The following is a 17,437-nucleotide window of genomic DNA, read 5'->3' as shown; positions in this document are numbered from 1 at the left end:
GTGCCAAGGCTAGAAGCTGGAGTTTGAACTGCATATGAAGGGCTGGAGACATGGCCTTGGGTTCAGAGAAGGCAAAGAGCTAAACAACTACTCACAGCCAGGAGCCTGTAAAGTCTATACCCTCATATAAAAGAAACCAAAGAAACTCCAGCCACCAGTCCAGAGAAACTTGCAAGAAAGCTTCTCTGTTTGGAACTCAGGGTGGGAGAAAAACTGTTCTCCTATGAGAAATAATTAAATAAATTTTTAAAAGCGCTACTTCTGTTTCTGGCAATATTATGGGACTAGACAATCAAAGAAACTCCTCTGAGAATCGCACACCTAAAAATATTGGGCACAAGGAAATTTAAACATTTTAATGCATGGCTATGCTGGTGGGAAAGAGAATTCAACAAGTAAAAGAATTCCAAAATAACAAGGAAGTCGAACTCAGAATGGTTATTGGGTAGTTATTGGGTACAGGTGCTAATATTTTACCTGGTGGTAACCATCAGTTCCTGTTAGGCTTTTGAGGTGTGGTTTCCAAAGTAATAATGTTAGCATTACCTGGAAACTTGTTAGGAATACAAACAACTGGGACCCAGCCCCAATCTGCTGAATTAGAAACCTGGGGGTAGGGCCCAGCAGTCTGTGTTTTAACAAGCCCTCTAGGTGATGCTGATGCACACTCAAGTTTGAGTACTGACAACTAAAAGAACAAAAATTAGAATGCAATTTTCAAACTAGCAAATAAATTTTTTTAAAAAGACCAATCTAATAAAAAAGCAGGAAAGGAGAATAAAAGGAAGAAAGGAAAATCACTTCTCATCAGACAAATTAAAATCATAAAAATAAAAATAAATATCTTTGCAATCACAATGAAAATAAAGGGTTAAACTCATCAGTGAAAGTATTTCTCAGACTTAAACTGAATGTCAACGTGTATTACATAGTACAACTCTATGCTTCTATACCTAGAATAAAATTATTTTCAAAGAAAGTTTGAAAGTAAAAGCATATAAAAAGACACATCCAGAAAATATTAACACAAAGTAAGTTAGTGTTCTTATATTAGTATCATATGTAATTGACTTTTTGTCAAAAGTTATTAGTTATAAAGATCATTACCTACTGATTAAAGGAACAAACACCAGGAAGATCCTAAGTCATAAACCTAACAACACATAGAATATGTAAGTCAAAAAAATTACAGAATCACAAAGATAAGATGACAAATCTACAGTCAGATTTGCTCTGTGTGGCTTTGTTCCATAGGTAGAAGGAAGAGGAATCTCTGCTCAATACGAGATTTAAAAAGAATGATGATTTCTGTTAAGAATGAGACAGAATTTCCCAGGGAGGTTGTAAGCTCCCCTTCTCTCTTACCACACAGAGTCAAGTGGGATCCATAGCCATAGGGGCTATACCCATCCTAAATGGTGGGTGCTACCTCTCCTGCTGTCAGCAAGGGGATTTATTCCAAATTAATCCTCTGCTTTTTTGAGTCTTTGAGTCACTTACTCAGATTCAGACTCTTAGGTGGGACCATGTGATTTGCTGAGTAGATGTCACATGCCCTTGTTGTTGCTGCTGGGAAACTGGGTAAGAAAATATCTGCTCCTCCTTCCGACAAAACAGAAAAGAAGCAGTTGATATTCCTAGATCCTTTGGTTCCTTAAACCCAAATATTTACATATATCCTCCAAAACCATATAGATCAACAGCAAAAGCAAATGAAATCACACAGTCACCCAAGCTGAGAGTATAACAGAGGCTAGAGAAGACTACAAATTTCGGCTTACGTGTAGGTGGGAGAACAATCCAGAACTAGTAGCACCAGATCCAGAGCCCATTCTGGAACAAAATCAGGTGGGGATTACATGGAAGAGAGGAGAGGGGGGCAAGTGCGTTATGGGGATGCAACACAGAAGTCATCACCCCCCAGAAAGAAAGCATCCTTCCCTGATGGGGAAATACTGAGAACCAAGTCTAAGACTAGAGGATCTGAACATTGGCTTTCCAAGAAAGGGCCTGGAAAGTATTCAAGACCGCAGTGGCAGTTTTGGGAAGGCGCTGCCTCTGGGAAAATGGGAAGCAATTAGCAAAGTAAAGAAAAATAAGAACTCAAGTTCAGAAATTAAGGGTCCTAGAACCACCACTCTTTCAAAAAAGATGCCTTTAATGAAATAAAGATCACTTCACTGTTCCAACAGTAGAGGGCACTCTTGAACTAAGAGATTGAGAAAACTGCCCAAATGTTTCATTGCCCATCCTTAGAATTGCCTGATTGCTGCTGGTCTAGGAAAATTCAACATACTTAAAATGAACAGAGAAGTGCAACATTACTATAAGAAGAAAACAGCAAATGAGAATCAAAACTAAGCTGATGAAACCCTCTCCAGAAACATTCCCAAATAGTCACAGAAGTCCTTCATCAGTGTTTCTATTCAATGAACTGGATTCTAATCTATTTACTAGAGATTCAAGAAAATGCAGTAAAACAAGAAAAAGAAGTATAGTGTAATAACTGGAGTGGAAGAAACAAAAGTTTCACCTTTCACAGATGATAAGATTGTCTACATTAAAAAAAACCAAGAGAATCTACAAATCATAACAACAGGCAATTTTCATGAAGGTTGTTGGATACAAGATCAATATACAAAAATAGCATACCCATACACCAGCAACAAGAAATTAGAAAGCAAATTAAAGTGAAAATTTCCCATTTACAACTGCAATAAAATCTCTAATGTTCCTATAGGAATATATTTATGACAAAAATTACAAAATTTGCTGAAGGACATAAAATAACTCTTTTATTTATAAACTCAATACATGTTACATATACATACGTGTGTGTATTTATAATTTCTAAAAGGTTTACAATATGACATTTTATATATAACTCTTGATTAAATTATAATTTAAAATTTCTATTGATCAAAAGACATCATAAATAGTGTTACAAGAGAAGTCATAGACAAGAAGGTATTTTTTATAAAATTAAGTCAAATAATATTAGTATCCAGAATAAATATAAAATTCTTAGAAATCAATAAAAGACAATATCTTATTGAAAAATGGCCTAAGCCTATAAATAGTTCACAGTAGAAGAAAACAAAATGGCTAATAAATACTTGAAAACAAATTCAGCCTTAAAATTGTCTTAAATTCACTAGTGAAATGCAAAGTAAAACAACAACAATGTACCATTTTATATCCACTTGGTAAAAATTAAAAATCTCTATAATGTTTATAAGGATATGAAAGTATGAGCATATTCATACACTGCTAGTGGCAATATCTTACAAAATTGAAGGTGCATATATCTTAATAGCCAGCAATTATATTTCTGAGTATTAAGAAACCCTTGCAAACTATATACTCAGGGAGATACATATAAGGATATTCAATGCAGCTTTATTTGTAACTGTGAAAATTGGAAGCCAATGTCCATCAATATGGTGGATATGTTAGATGACTCAGTAAGTCATGATAAATTGCCTCTCTAAAAAAATAAGAAGCAAATATGGCAAAAATATTAACTTACATTATAACTGGGTAATAAGTAGATGGGTGTCTGAAGAGTATTTTATATGGAAATATTCCATAATCTTAAAATGTTTAAGTGTTAATAGATGACAATGAACTTGTTTCCCTACCCTATTCTCATCCAAAGTTATGACTCAGATGGTGTAATTATCAGTCAAATAGAGTATTGCTTTGGGCAGGCCAATTTGCAAGGTAGCATTGAGCATCTCTCAATGCATTCAGGTGGAAACCCATTCCACCCAAGCGCAGCCCCTTCTCCCTCTCTTTATTATCAGCTCCCAGCACAGAGTCTGATACAAGATAGGCACTGACAAATTAATCAAATGCATAAAGCAATAAAAATAAAATTAGAATATAAAAAGATACAGATTTACTACAAGGAATCAAAGTAAAGAAAGGTGGAAGGTTAAAATATCCAATGACCTTTTTGAAAGCGCAATGTGACTCAACAATATGGAAACTTTTACAATACTGAATGATCACTGTCAGTCAGTCAGTTATAAACCATTTGATATCACCCCCCCAACACCCACTTTTTAATCTGAAGAAGAGGGCAAAAATCTTTAAGTGATATATTTCATCCAATTTGAAACAAGATGGTCTTTCAAAATAAAACCATGGAAAATCAACATACTTCTTTCTCTTAGATATCAGCTGAAGGCTATAGCCAAATAAAGAATATAATGAAAAAATAAGTCCATTAGAAGGGAAATGGCCTTCAGAGAAACTCAAGAAAGCAAGAGATGAGAAAACTAAGGGAGGCATGGGCTCTGGGCATGAGGAAGAGGTGTCCTGGCTCATAAACAGACCTCCCTGGGAGGTTCTGGGAGCAGAGCTGCAGTACACCGAAGTCAGTGCTCCAATCTGACTTATGACAGCCAACAATAACTTCAGCTCATTGTCTGGAATCAGCTCAAGTAAGCCTGTACCACATGTCCCTGCTCCACCAGCTCAGATTCCATCAGGGCTCTACCTTGGGATTTCTTACTATAGATGAATGAGAATGGGTCAGTCACTCTCCTGTGATAAGTACCATGGGATGTAAAGTCCCTCCCCTCAGAGGGAGAAAAGGAAGCCAACAGGGAGAGAATGCTGGTCCTGATTCCAGTAGTCTCCGAAGCTCAGCTCTTCCAAGGACTTTCCCAGAGTTTCATGTGGTAATTCAAATTCTTTTAATAAACTCTCCTTTTGGCTCAAGGTAATTTTAATTGTGCATTGTTTACTTACAAGTGAAAGAGTCCTATTATAATCAGGTAATCAGAGTCTGAGGCCATCAATCATTATAATCTTATAACTAATTCACCTTGTTCTGATTCCAAACACTCTGTACAACATTCTGATTATAGTTTGCCTTCCTTTTTCTTTCTTTCTTTCTTTTTCTTTTTTTTGTTAGGCTGACATGACTGGTGTGCTTGAGCATTTTATTTCTCATTATAAATTAACTAATTAAAATACTGGCTTTTCTTGTGAGTTTAATGAGCATAAGTCAATCTCCATGAGTCAGATAAATTCTGAAGCACAGATAAAATGGTCTTTCTGGAAATGTAAAACTGAAGACCAGATGCTGGTAAATTTACCAGTATAACGCCATGCTGTAAGAACGCTTGGAAGGTGGACAGCTGGCTTTTGCCCAGCACCACCCACAGTTTGCCACACATGCCCTCTCCAACCTTTAGCGGTTGTAAGTTAGAGAACAACTAAATGTGTTCTGCAAGATGAAAAAGGAAAAGAAGTCTGATATTGAAGTTATTATTAAAGCCATGGTATTAGTTAAAATGCCTATAACTGCACTAAGTCCTGTGGTAACATGTGTGAATCTGGGACAAGATGATATACCAAAACCCATGGAATCATGGTTTCTTAAACTTGGAAGAACTTTAAGGGTCAACTGCTTCTTTTCTGTTTTGTCGGAAGGAGGGGCAGATATTTTCTTACCCAGTTTCCCGGCAGCAACAACAAGGGCATGTGACATCTACTCAGCAAATCACATGGTCCCACCTAAGAGTCTGAATCTGAGTAAGTGACTCAAAGACTCAAAAAAGCAGAGGATTAATTTGGAATAAATCCCCTTGCTGACAGCAGGAGAGGTAGCACCCACCATTTAGGATGGGTATAGCCTCTATGGCTATGGATCCCACTTGACTCTGTGTGGTAAGAGAGAAGGGGAGCTTACAACCTCCCTGGGAAATTCTGTCTCATTCTTAACAGAAATCATCATTCTTTTTAAATCTCCGTATTGAGCAGAGATTCCTCTTCCTTCTACCTATGGAACAAAGCCACACAGAGCAAATCTGATCGTTCTTCCATATCTGCTGAATGCCAGGCCTTTTTTTAATGTACCACTAATTTACCCTCAAACTTCCCTAGTTGAGTAATTCTCATCTCAATATGTTCAGTTAATTTTGCTTCTTGAGAACATTTTATCTTGGAGACTTCTCTTCTGCTCTAGTCTCCCAAGCTGCTGCACAGCTGGAACGTTGGGGAGCCTTAGTCCTGGGGATAACTGCCACAGCTCTCCTGTGAAGGATTTTCTATTTGGGGGATCTCTTATCTTTCTCTATCTTTGTTTACTCCCTCATTTAAAAAAATAATTAACATACAGTGTTAGATTAGTTTCATGTGTACAATATAATGATTCAACAATTCTATACATGATTCAGTGCTCATCATGGTAAGTGTACTCTTCACCCCCTTTATCAAGTTCACTCATTCTCCCACCTACCTCCCCTCTGGCCACCACTAGTTTGTTTCTGTATTTAAGAGTCTGGTCTTTTGTTTGCCTCTTGTTTTCCTTGTTGTTCATTGGTTTTGCTTTGTAAATTCCACATATGAATGAAATCATACTGTATTTGTCCTTCTTGGACTGACTTACTTCACTTAGCATTATACCCTCTAGGTCCACCCTAGAAATCAACCTCGAGGAAGCTAGTGGGCAAGAAGTGGAAATAATAGATGAAATGGAGGACAATTTGAGTCTGCTTTTACTGCTGATCCAAGCCAAGCCCTTGCTAATTTCCCTAGAAGTTTAGAAGCAGTTCTCCCCTTCCATCAAGAGCACACCTGGAAACCCAGATACTCTAATCTCTGCTTTTACCACCAAGTGGTCATGGGGCCTTGAGCAAGTCATTTAAACACTTTACATCTTAATTATCCCTTTAGTATCTCTTCCATAAATACTTATGGACTAGATGGATAGATTAATTAATGAGAAATAGGCTTCTTTGATTATCTCTGTGCTTTGATTTCCTTGCCTATACAATTAGGAAGATACTATTATATAGTATAGTATAGGAAGTATATAATATATAGTATAGTATAGGAAGTTGCTATTAGTTAGGTTTTCTGTTACTTTTAGCTTAGTGTATTCCTTACTGATAGGTGAGTATTGACTGGTTATTTTTCTGTCTCATGTATTAGACGATGAGCTATTTCAGGAATGGGGTGTCTTTTATCTCCACATCCCGAATACTTAATTGTTCCTAATTCATAGTGGGCACTCATTATGTTGAAAGAATGAACTCAGATATGGGGGACAAATATAATTTCCTCAGGCCTAATAATTTTTGCAAGCCATTTGGATGAGCAATATGAGGCTTATATGTTAAGGTAATAATAATAATAATAATAATAATAATAATAATAATAATAATAACAACTGTGTAAGTGCCAAATATAGAATCAAATTAAATACAGATAGAAGCGAAGATGTCTGTAATGCTGTAAAGCTCTTGTTCCTGTGAAACCCTTCTATAGCTAAAAGATGCATGGTACAGTACAATCCACTGAGACCCACTGAAGACTTTAATTATAGCATTATGACAACCACATAACCTTCCAACATCATAAAGAGTAATACTAGTAATACAGCCTAATCATTAATGTACATGGAATAAAAGGAAATGTCAGGATCAAATAGAAATTCCATAATATTGACATTTTGAAAATCTTTGCCACTCACTCGTTTATTAGCTCATCAGTCCTGAAAGTTTGCACCGCTTCTATCCCCAGTGGATTAGCAATGACAAAAATTCATCCATAAGCTGAATAATGGTAGAAGCAGCCATATAATATGGTAGTTAGAGACATGAAGGTTGTTTCAGTTACCTATTGCTGCGGTGTAGAAGTTACTGGCTTAAAATAACAATCACTTTATTATCTTTGATTATTCTGTGGGATAACTGGGTTCAACTGGGTGTTTTTTTGCTTCGTGTGATGTCAATTAGAGCTATAGTCATCCAGGTACTTGACTCTAGACTGGAATATCCAAGATAGCTCATTCTCATGGCTGACAGGTGGTTTTGACTCTCATCTGGGAGCTCAGTTGGAACTGTCAAACACAATGCCTTGGCTCTCCTCCATGTGTCTTGAGCTTCTCACAGCATGTTGGCTAGAGTCCAAGAATCAGAAGGTAGAAACTACCAGTCTCATAAGGTCTGCACTCAGACGTCCCAGAGCATCACTTCTGCCACCTTCTATTGATCAAAGCGAGTCACAAGGCCAGCTCAGATTTATAAGACAGGTAAATAACCTCTGCCTCTTGATGGGAGCTGTGGCACGCATGTGCAGAGAAGGAAGGAATTGTTGACTACTTCTGGAGGCTAGAGACCAAATAAGTAAATTCAAAAGGCTATCTTCAGAATTTTACCTTGAAGGCCTCACTGAGCATACCTGAATATGCAAATAAACCTGATTGTCAGATTGTAACTTGAATGGCTACTCTAATGAAGTTAGATTCTATAAAGACTTAGAGGGATGGTCTGAGTCAGCCATCAATCCACTGTGATGCCAAAACTTTAGATCTAACAAGCACTATACCAAGTGCTTTCACACAAATTTTCTTTTTTTAAAATTTTTTTTATGTTATGTTAATTATCATACATTACATCATTAGTTTTTGATGTAGTGTCCCATGATTCATTGTTTGCGTATAACACCCAGTGCTCCATGCAGTATGTGCCCTCTTTAATACCCATCACCAGGCTAACCCATCCCCCCACCCGCCTCCCCTCTAGAATCCTCAGTTTGTTTCTCAGAGTCCATAGTCTCTCATGGTTCGTCTCCCTCTCCGATTTCCCCCCTTCATTTTTCCCTTCCTGCTATCTTCTTCTTCTTCTTTTTTTTTTTAACATAGAATGTATTATTTGTTTCAGAGGTACAGGCCTATGATTCAACAGTCTTACACAATTCACATAAATTTTCTTATCAAATTATTTTAATTATTCTGCAAGGATAGCAATAAAATAGTTTATTGTCACCCACCATTAAAACACTCCTGTGTCAAGGCACACAAGCCAAGTCAGGACCTGAGCCATGCCCTCAAATATTATTAACAAATGGAAAAGTGTCCCACCTACTTAGCTGTTTGGTTTCAATGTGCATCAGCTAAGGGAGGATACCCTAAATACAGGAATTACTCAAAGAACAATAGGATTTAGGTTGACTCTAAAATCATTTCAGCAAATTTGGCCAACTGGAAACATCATCATCACTCAACACCAGCCAAGCCACCCATTCCAGGGAGCTCAGGTGGGTGATACAAGCTCACGCAGGGTTCCTGCCTCACAGGGGAAAAGTACCAAGCCAAGACCAAAGCATGTCTTAGGAACCAGTAGTCACATTATCTGAAAAATGGAAAATTTGAGTTCAGAAATTTCAAGAGAAGAACCAGTACCTCCCTTAATGGCTTGGTGCTCAAGGCCTGACCTGCCTAAATGCAGCCATTAACATCTCCATGTTCAGAGTTCTCTTAGTTAGCCTAGTATTCAGAGAGGCAGCATAGAAGAGTGGCTAAGACCAGGAGGCTTGGCTTTAGACAATCTCAGTCCAAATCCTGGCTCATCACTTACCTGCTCTGAGAGTTTGAACATGTTACTTGACTTCTCTGTGCTTTTGTTTTTCCCACCACAGAATGTAGATAATGTAGATGGAACAAAGTCAGAGTTTTGTCAGAAGTAAATGAGTTAGCACCCTTGGAATGGTGCCTGGCACATAATATAGGCCATATAAATATTTGCTATTATTAGTATTAAAGTTATAAGTTACAGAAACCCAACTCAAACTCAATTAAGAAAAAAAAAGAAGGAAAATACCAGCACATATAAAAGGAATACCAACAGAACTTTTTCCACACCTCTGCTTAGCTTCATTTATAGATAAATGCTCCCCCAGCAGAAAGATGCCCTCTGTAACTTGCCACCTGGAAAATGTGAGGACATCTTGTCCCAAACTTCAATTACTATCCTAGAATGCTTTCTGAGTGGCTTGGCCTGGGTCCTATGGCCCACATGTGGACTTGTGGGAGGTGGGAGTAAGGAGGAGAATCAGCACATTAGCATATGGCCTACACCCTACACTGAATGGGAAGCAAAAGGTTCTACGATGAATAAGATGGGGAATCAAGAAGGGGATTCCGGTCTGTCTCACTCCTGTTCCATGGTCTTTTCACCATATCACTCTCCACTTCACATTTTCTTTGTTGTTATCCTCATCACCACCATCATAGGGCTTTATTTCTTTTTTTTTTTTTTTTACTTTTTTCCCCTCTGGAAAAATGTTCAACATCTGGGTGGTATCTTAACAAGAGACAAGCCACCACATAAGTGCCTGAGTAGAAAAGAAAGCAAATACCTTGCACTACACTTTGAGAAAAGGAAAAAAAAACAAAAATAAAAAAACCCTCTTACTATTCATATTCAGTCCCTTTCCTCTGAAGAGTGCCAAAGATTTTACAGACGCTAAATGCCCAGTGAGAGAAATAAATTGAAAGAGTTTAAGCTGTGGCCTTAGCTCCCTATGGCTACTGTAAAGTAATCACTCCACACACACATGGGTAAGTGCTCTACGCCAACAATGAAAACTTAACTGCCTGAACTATTTTTTGGCCTCATTTAACTTGTCCATTTATGTGACTACAGATGCCTTTCTCCTTAGAACTATAACATTTTAGAGCAGGAAAGGACTTTACAGATCATTTGGTTCAATACCCTCATTTTGCAGATGGAAACAACTGGAACCCAGAGAGGCTTATTAGCCAGCACAAGGTCACATAGCAGGTTCAGTGCAGGTCCAGAAGTAGAACCCATGTCTCCTATTTTCTCATACCATACCTTTTATGAAAAACCACACTAAGTCCAAATAGCTACCCCATGGTCCAAAACACTATTAATTTCTTTCTTCTCCAGTCAAGTGAATCACATAAGCGTTTGGATGACTTCTGGAAACAAGAAACATTTATTATAAAATTTTGACAATATACACTCATCACTACCACTGGGAGACAATGAAATTTGGTCAAAATGACAAGACAGTAGTTACGGCTGTCCTTGTAAGAGGTCTACTTTTCATACTTCTCCATCATCCGGCTGTAGTCAGTACTTCTTGGCTGCCCTCAAACTGACACAGGCCCCCATGGGCATGCTTCTGACCCAGCTCATATTCTATGCCAGAGGTGGCTTTTCCCTGTAAAGAAAAACTAGCTTTTCTTATGAGCCATTATCCCAGGACCATGCATGGTTACATATGCATATTTAAATAAGGGCTTCTGAGAAATAAGGTCTTAAAATTGTGTTTGTATAAATCTCATTTACAAAATTGGATCTGCTTGATACAGCTTTTGTTGTTGTTTGTTTCGTTTGTTTGTTCTGTTGTTTTGGTTTCTGGTTGGTTGGTTGGTTAATGGTCACAGATGCAGTCCAAATATTATACATGGAAAACCTTACTTCTTAGAATGAATCAGCTACAACTGTCTATTCCTACGGGCAATCATAAAATGATTTTGTAAGAGATAATCATGTATCTAAGGGCCTTCTGATAATCAGTGAATTCACTTTCCATAAAGAGCTTCCAAATTAAGTGAAAGTTGCTTCAGAATTCTCGAGAACAAGATAGGACGGCAAAGAAAGCCTCTTAACTTACTAATTAGATTCATGTTCTTATCCACATTTCCTATGTGTCTCTCATTACGTTTCTGTGCCTCTAATGACTCTATCCATGTAGTAAAAGGAATATATGTCAGAGATGCCCTACACATGCAACTGTCCCCATCTGAGACCAGAAGAACACTGCTGATGGCTGAGGTCTTTGAGCCTCCCTCTCACCCCTTCCACCCCTGGTCACTGTTAATTCCTTGGAAAGAAATATAACCAACTCTCAAGAGAAACAATAACTCTAGTTCTAGAGAAGCTAATCTAGTCTCAATGTATATAAATCTCATTTTTAAAGTTAAGTCATTGATACCACTTTTAGTTTCAACCTTACTGTTCCCTATATTACAATTTTAAAAAATTTATCTCAGTCGGGGTGCCTGGGTGGCTCAGTCTGTTAAGTGTCTGACTCTGGATTTTGGCTCAGGTCATGATCTCAGGGTCGTGCTGGGCATGGAGCCTGTTTTGGATTCTTTCTCTCCCTCTGCCCCTCCCACCCCACTTGCACTCTTTCTCTTTCGCTCTCTAAAAGAAAAAAAAAAAAATTACCTCAATCTGTGACTTATATGGAAGGAATTATCCACAAAGTCCTTTTCTCTAGTTAAGGTCAGGAGTGACAAGTGGTGTCCAAACACTCTAGCTCTGATTTTCAGTATGTTCCAGAGATGTATGCTGCCAGTTTAAGGAGGAAAAGTATGTGTGTTCTTCACATTGGCCCAAAATAAAGTGGGTTGGCTATCAGTTGAGTTGTGAGAAAAGAAACAGACTTTCAAATGCCAACACAATATAATGGATGTTATCTAAAAATTAAGATAAATGCATCTGACTAATGTCTCTTTAATAACAAAGCTATTCCTATATTCTGATTCTTTTTGTTAAGAGGTAACTAGAAGTTTAAATTTACATTATGATTACAGCCTTTCTTTTATAAGTTGAAGCACATTACTTTGGTCTATTGAGCAAACTCATTCTTATTCGTTGCCTTTTAAAGTTGACATTTAACTTCCACAGCTGTACAGTTGGCAAGAAGCAAAAGAATATTTAATATTAAAGAGAGAATATTCTAAAACATCACGGCATTCTATGGTATGGAACACACTGTAATTAGTGTACATTAACTGAAAAAAGAAATTACATATGGAATTAGTGAAGGAAAAGGTGCTCATGTATTTATTTCCTTGCTAATAACGCAATCAAATAAGACAAACAAATAATTCAGCAATTCAAACTAATAAAGGACTGATTTTCTAAAAGATTATGTCTTCTAATGCATTCACCAGAATAGAACTGAGAACAACTTTTGGTTCTACAGGTCTTGAAGCCCTAAATCAAATAAGCTAGGAAACAGCAATACCTCTCTTTCATTAGAATTTTGTATTCCAGGGTGCCTGGGTGGCTCACTCGGTTAAGCATCTGCCTTTGGCTCAGGTCATGATCCCAGAATCCTGGGATCCAGTCCCACATTGGGCTCCCTGCTCAACTCTGCCTTTCCCCCTCCACTCATTCTCTTTCTCTCTCTTGCAAAAATAAATAAAAATACTAAAAAAAAAAAATTTTCTGTTCCACATCAGAAATAATCCATTCGTTCAAGAAACACTTACTGTGCAATGGCTTCAGGCACTGGAGATAGAGCTGTGACAGTTTTGCCCTTTAGAGCATTGAGTTTAGCAAGAAAGACAAACAGGAATGCAAGTAATTGCAACCAAGATGAATAGCGTTAGGATGAAAGAAGCACACAATGTCATGGACACCCCCAAGGGACCTACCAAGTCATGGGGACTGGGAGTGACAGTAGGAAAGGAAGGTCCTCTGGAGGAGGTTACATTTCAGATAAGACTTGACAACTTCACAGGTAAGATTAAAGGTACACATTGCATTTTGCTTCTTCAAAAAACTCCACTAAAACCATATTAAAGAGGCTTTAAAAAATAAACCTATAAGAATAAGGAGAACAGGAAAAGGGTAACTGCTCCTCCTCTCTTCCAGCAGGAAGCTAGAAATGTACTCACTAGAAAGGGTAAAAGAGAAAGTCATCGATCAAGAACATGGTTCTTGTGACCATACATAATGGGAAGATTAATACTGATGTCCCAGCAAAATCTCCTGCTCACTCCAAGAACACAGGCGCCAGCCCTTCACCTGTCAGATGGTCAAGTAAGGGTGCTTCCTCAAGGGGAATGTGACCAGCCCAAGAGGAAAGACTACTGACACCAGGGCTTCTGGGGGGGGGGGGGGGGGCGGGGACAACAGACCCACCTAGATCTCTCCAGTAAAGCTCCAAGTCAGTTAGCTTCACTCTCAGGCTCTTAATTATGAACAGAAAAGCAAGGTTGATTATCAGATATATCAAGAAAGCCTCTAGCATGGAGATAGATACCGTACACTAAAAAAACAAACAGAAACAAAAAAGCATTTTGGAGGAAATAGAGACTATACACAGAGAAAAAAATTAAGAAAAACAATCATTAACATCCCTAGATAGATAAGATATTACAGGTTCGAAATTTAAAAAGGATCCTATAAAAACAGAAGAATTCAAAAAAACAAAAAACAAAAGAACTCAACAGTAGGGTTGAAGAAAGAGAGAGTAGATAGTAAAGGCAAAAATAAAACAGAAAGACAAGAAAATTGGAGGACCAGACCAAGCAATTCAACATCCAAATAAAGGATTTCCAAAAAGAAAGAACACAGAAAATGGAAGGTAAAAATCATCAATGAAGTAAATTAAGAACACTTCCCTGAATTGATAGATAGGAGTTTCTAGACTGCTGAGTGTCTGGCCCAGCTGACTCGCACAGCACTTATCATGTACACATTGGTTACTGTTTTAACTATCTTAGGTATATAAACTTGCTTATTCGTCATGGCAACCCCGGAACACAGATGCCTTTATAATTATCATTTTACAAATGAAGAAACTGAGGTACAAAATGGCTAGGCAACTTGCCCAAGATCACACAGCTGGTAAGAGGCAGCGCCAGGATCTGAAGGCAGGTAACATAGCCCTGGGACCCCTGACACGATACTACCATGCAGGTGGGAGCACCATTGTAAAATTTCAGAATACACTGCAGACAGTTCTATATGATCTTTTAAAACTAGAGGTAGCTATTCTTCCCATAGTGCACAAAGGGCTTTATCCTCAACCAAGAGCCCAAGGGGAACCCCATGCAGACTCCCTTTCTCACCTCCACACACAACTTTCTTCCCTCCGATACCCTGTCCTACAAATTTGAGTCACATTGGAAGCTCTAAATTCCTATTCCTGCTTCCCAGCTCAACAAGAATACTGCTCTATCCTTGGGCTCACCGCCCTGCACCAAAGCCGAGAGAAGTATCCTCAGAGAGTAAGTCAGGGGAGAATGAAATGCTCCCCTCTCATCTCAAGGAGCACAGAGCCACCCAGTTGCTACCCAACGCTTGACAACAGTTGCCTACTACATTTTGCCTAGTTCTATAATTATGCATGGCAGGACAGTAAGTCTGAAACCAGTCCTTGTGTGCCTGAAGATATCTTTATTTGACCCTTCCATTTCAATAGTTCTAGGTTCAAAATTCTTTTCTATCAACACTTCAATGTTATATTCTTGCAATCCAGTGTTGCTGTTGGAAAGTGAACATCAACTTGATTTTTATTATTTTCCCTATTTTTGCAACTGTTTCCTTTATTTCTCCAAATAATACAGCTTTAAATTCCTGCTCCATTTGTTCCATCAGGTCTGCTCCCTCTGGTATAGGTAGGTTGCCTATGTCCTGTCATTCTTCATGATACTTTTATTCTTTAGATGTGTCATGATATTTTTCAAGTGGGACTTCAACAGTAGCATTCCTGAGACCATTGGTTGCCTCTGCTTTGATGACTACAAAGGTGGCCCATCGAAAAGAGAGGGTCAGCTGGTGTCTTCACTGTGAGGGAGGGAGATCGAGTTAAGCGCCTCTACCTCAGGTCTCTGGGCTTAACTGCGCTTGTTTTCGTTGGCATTTCTTTCTCCTTTAGATGCACCACCTAGTTCCTCTGTATCCGAAACTGCTTTCTTGAACTGGAGTTGGGGGAGACAACTCCAGTCCCCACTGGCCATTGGAGCTGGCATTACAGATTTCAACACTGAGATCAGAGTTTCAGGGAGGTAGACTGTTGGTATAAAATCATCTATTAGGTAGGGCCCTGGTGTTTCATTTTCTGTCCTGGACTGAAAACAGCAGGCAAAGTCATTGTAGAAAATCCAACTTTGAGCATATACTCCATGTTTGCAAACACAATAGACAAGACTCATTCAGCTCCTGTCTAAGCCTGCCCGACCGAGATCACAGCTCCCACCCTGGACTGGCCCAAGACTCCATCTAGAGACTTCCACCTTTGTCTTCTCTCTTCTCCCCCTTCCCATCTCCCAACCCTCTCCTCCACTAGCCCATCATTTTCTTTAGAGTTTCTCAAAATTTTGATACAGTTTTCAAGTCTGCCTCTGGATTCATTCTGCCTTTCCATGCCTTTGCTGGAATTTCCAGATTTCAGTGCCAGTGGAATGTTTTTAGCTCATCACTTTCATGGAAGCCAGAAGTCCACCCTCCTCAGGGATCATTCTGGGGTACTCCCTGTGGACCTTCCAGCCCAATTAGGTATGCTACAGCAGGCTGTGGGAGACATGGACCAGGCCAGTCTCACAGGAGGAATCAGTGTTAGGACCTGCACTGTTAGAACATCTGGCCAGAATTACTAGTGACTGTGAGATGGGGTGGGGCATTTTCATTTAAGACACTTCCCACCCCGACCCCAAGGAGACTGCAAAGTAGCTTAGTTCTAATGCCAGACATTTCTCAAAGGAAGCAAAACATCCACATTTCTGGTAATGATGACATGCATCTATATCTACATAGTGCACAACCCATTACTTAGAATTTTATCATGCTTGTAAGTACCTATATTTCCATATCACTTATCTATATATCATTACAGAAATTATGAAAGTTTGTCTTCTTTAGAAAGATGAGTGGAAGACAAATTTCTTTTGTATGGTAACAAGTCATGCTGCTCCAAAATAAATATATTTCTTTTATCAGTAAAAAATAGCAGTTTCCTGCTCTACAGTCAACTCTCATTATTCATAGTAATGTTCTATAAAGTTGCTGCAAACACTGAATTAGCAAATACTGAACCATTGCTCTTAGGGGAAACACGGGATTAGGTTCCTGAAAGCCTCTGCTCACAACATTTTCATCAAACAATCAGTACATCATATGGTTTTATGCATGCTTCTGTTTAAAGACATTTTAATATATATTGTTATTCATTAACAATGAACATAGCCAACAGCATATAACTCATGCCGGAAGTAAGCTTATCTAACGTATTTTCTCTGTAAGTCACATCACAGTCTTCTTGTGCTTGGGACATTAGACAGTGCTTTAACATTATACTCGCAAGCCATTTCAAACAGCAAAATCATCAACAAAAAGCACCCAAAAGAATACAAAAATCATGGCACTAAATAGACCATGAAAAGGACACTCATGTACAGTATGAGAGCTGAAATGAGAAGGCAGAGCCGTGCTTTGTTCCACCTCAGCTGGAAATGTGCACATCGGGTGGCTCAAATTTTTCACCACTCTATGTGTATCCATGAATGACTCACCCTAAATACTGATTTGGGGGTTACAAATAAATTTCAGCAAGTAGGAGAATTTGCAAATATGGAATCTTGAATAATGAAGATTGATGATATTATTAGTGCTTGTATAAGGATGGGGAAAAAACTTTTTGTTAAAAGAAAGGAGTCTATAAAATGCCTTGTAAAGGGTATTTTGTTGATCTTGGTATGCCCCTCACCCTCTCACCTCCACAAACAAACCTCTTGATTAACTAAGAAATGTTTTGTGCAATCTGCAGCAGTTTAGGGCCTACTAACATTTTATGCCGATCTGGTGGGTGTCTAGTAAAGAGAGCTCCGAAGCCTGTAGCAGGTAATCCAGTGTCCCTGGAAACAAGA

General features: G+C 38.5%; 1 protein-coding gene across 1 annotated transcript in view; it reads right to left on the bottom strand.

The window, feature by feature from the left end:
* Window positions 1–17,437, bottom strand: part of CFAP95 (cilia and flagella associated protein 95) — a 70,981-nt gene that overhangs the window by 18,538 nt on the left and 35,006 nt on the right. Inside the window, 1 exon segment of the mRNA XM_036117899.2 lies at window positions 17,357–17,425. Within this exon segment, the coding sequence (XP_035973792.2) occupies window positions 17,357–17,425 (69 nt within the window).

Source organism: Halichoerus grypus, chromosome 14 (assembly GCF_964656455.1).
Source record: "Halichoerus grypus chromosome 14, mHalGry1.hap1.1, whole genome shotgun sequence".
NCBI classification, from domain to species: domain Eukaryota; kingdom Metazoa; phylum Chordata; class Mammalia; order Carnivora; family Phocidae; genus Halichoerus; species Halichoerus grypus.
This window is presented reverse-complemented; position numbering and strand designations above follow the sequence as displayed.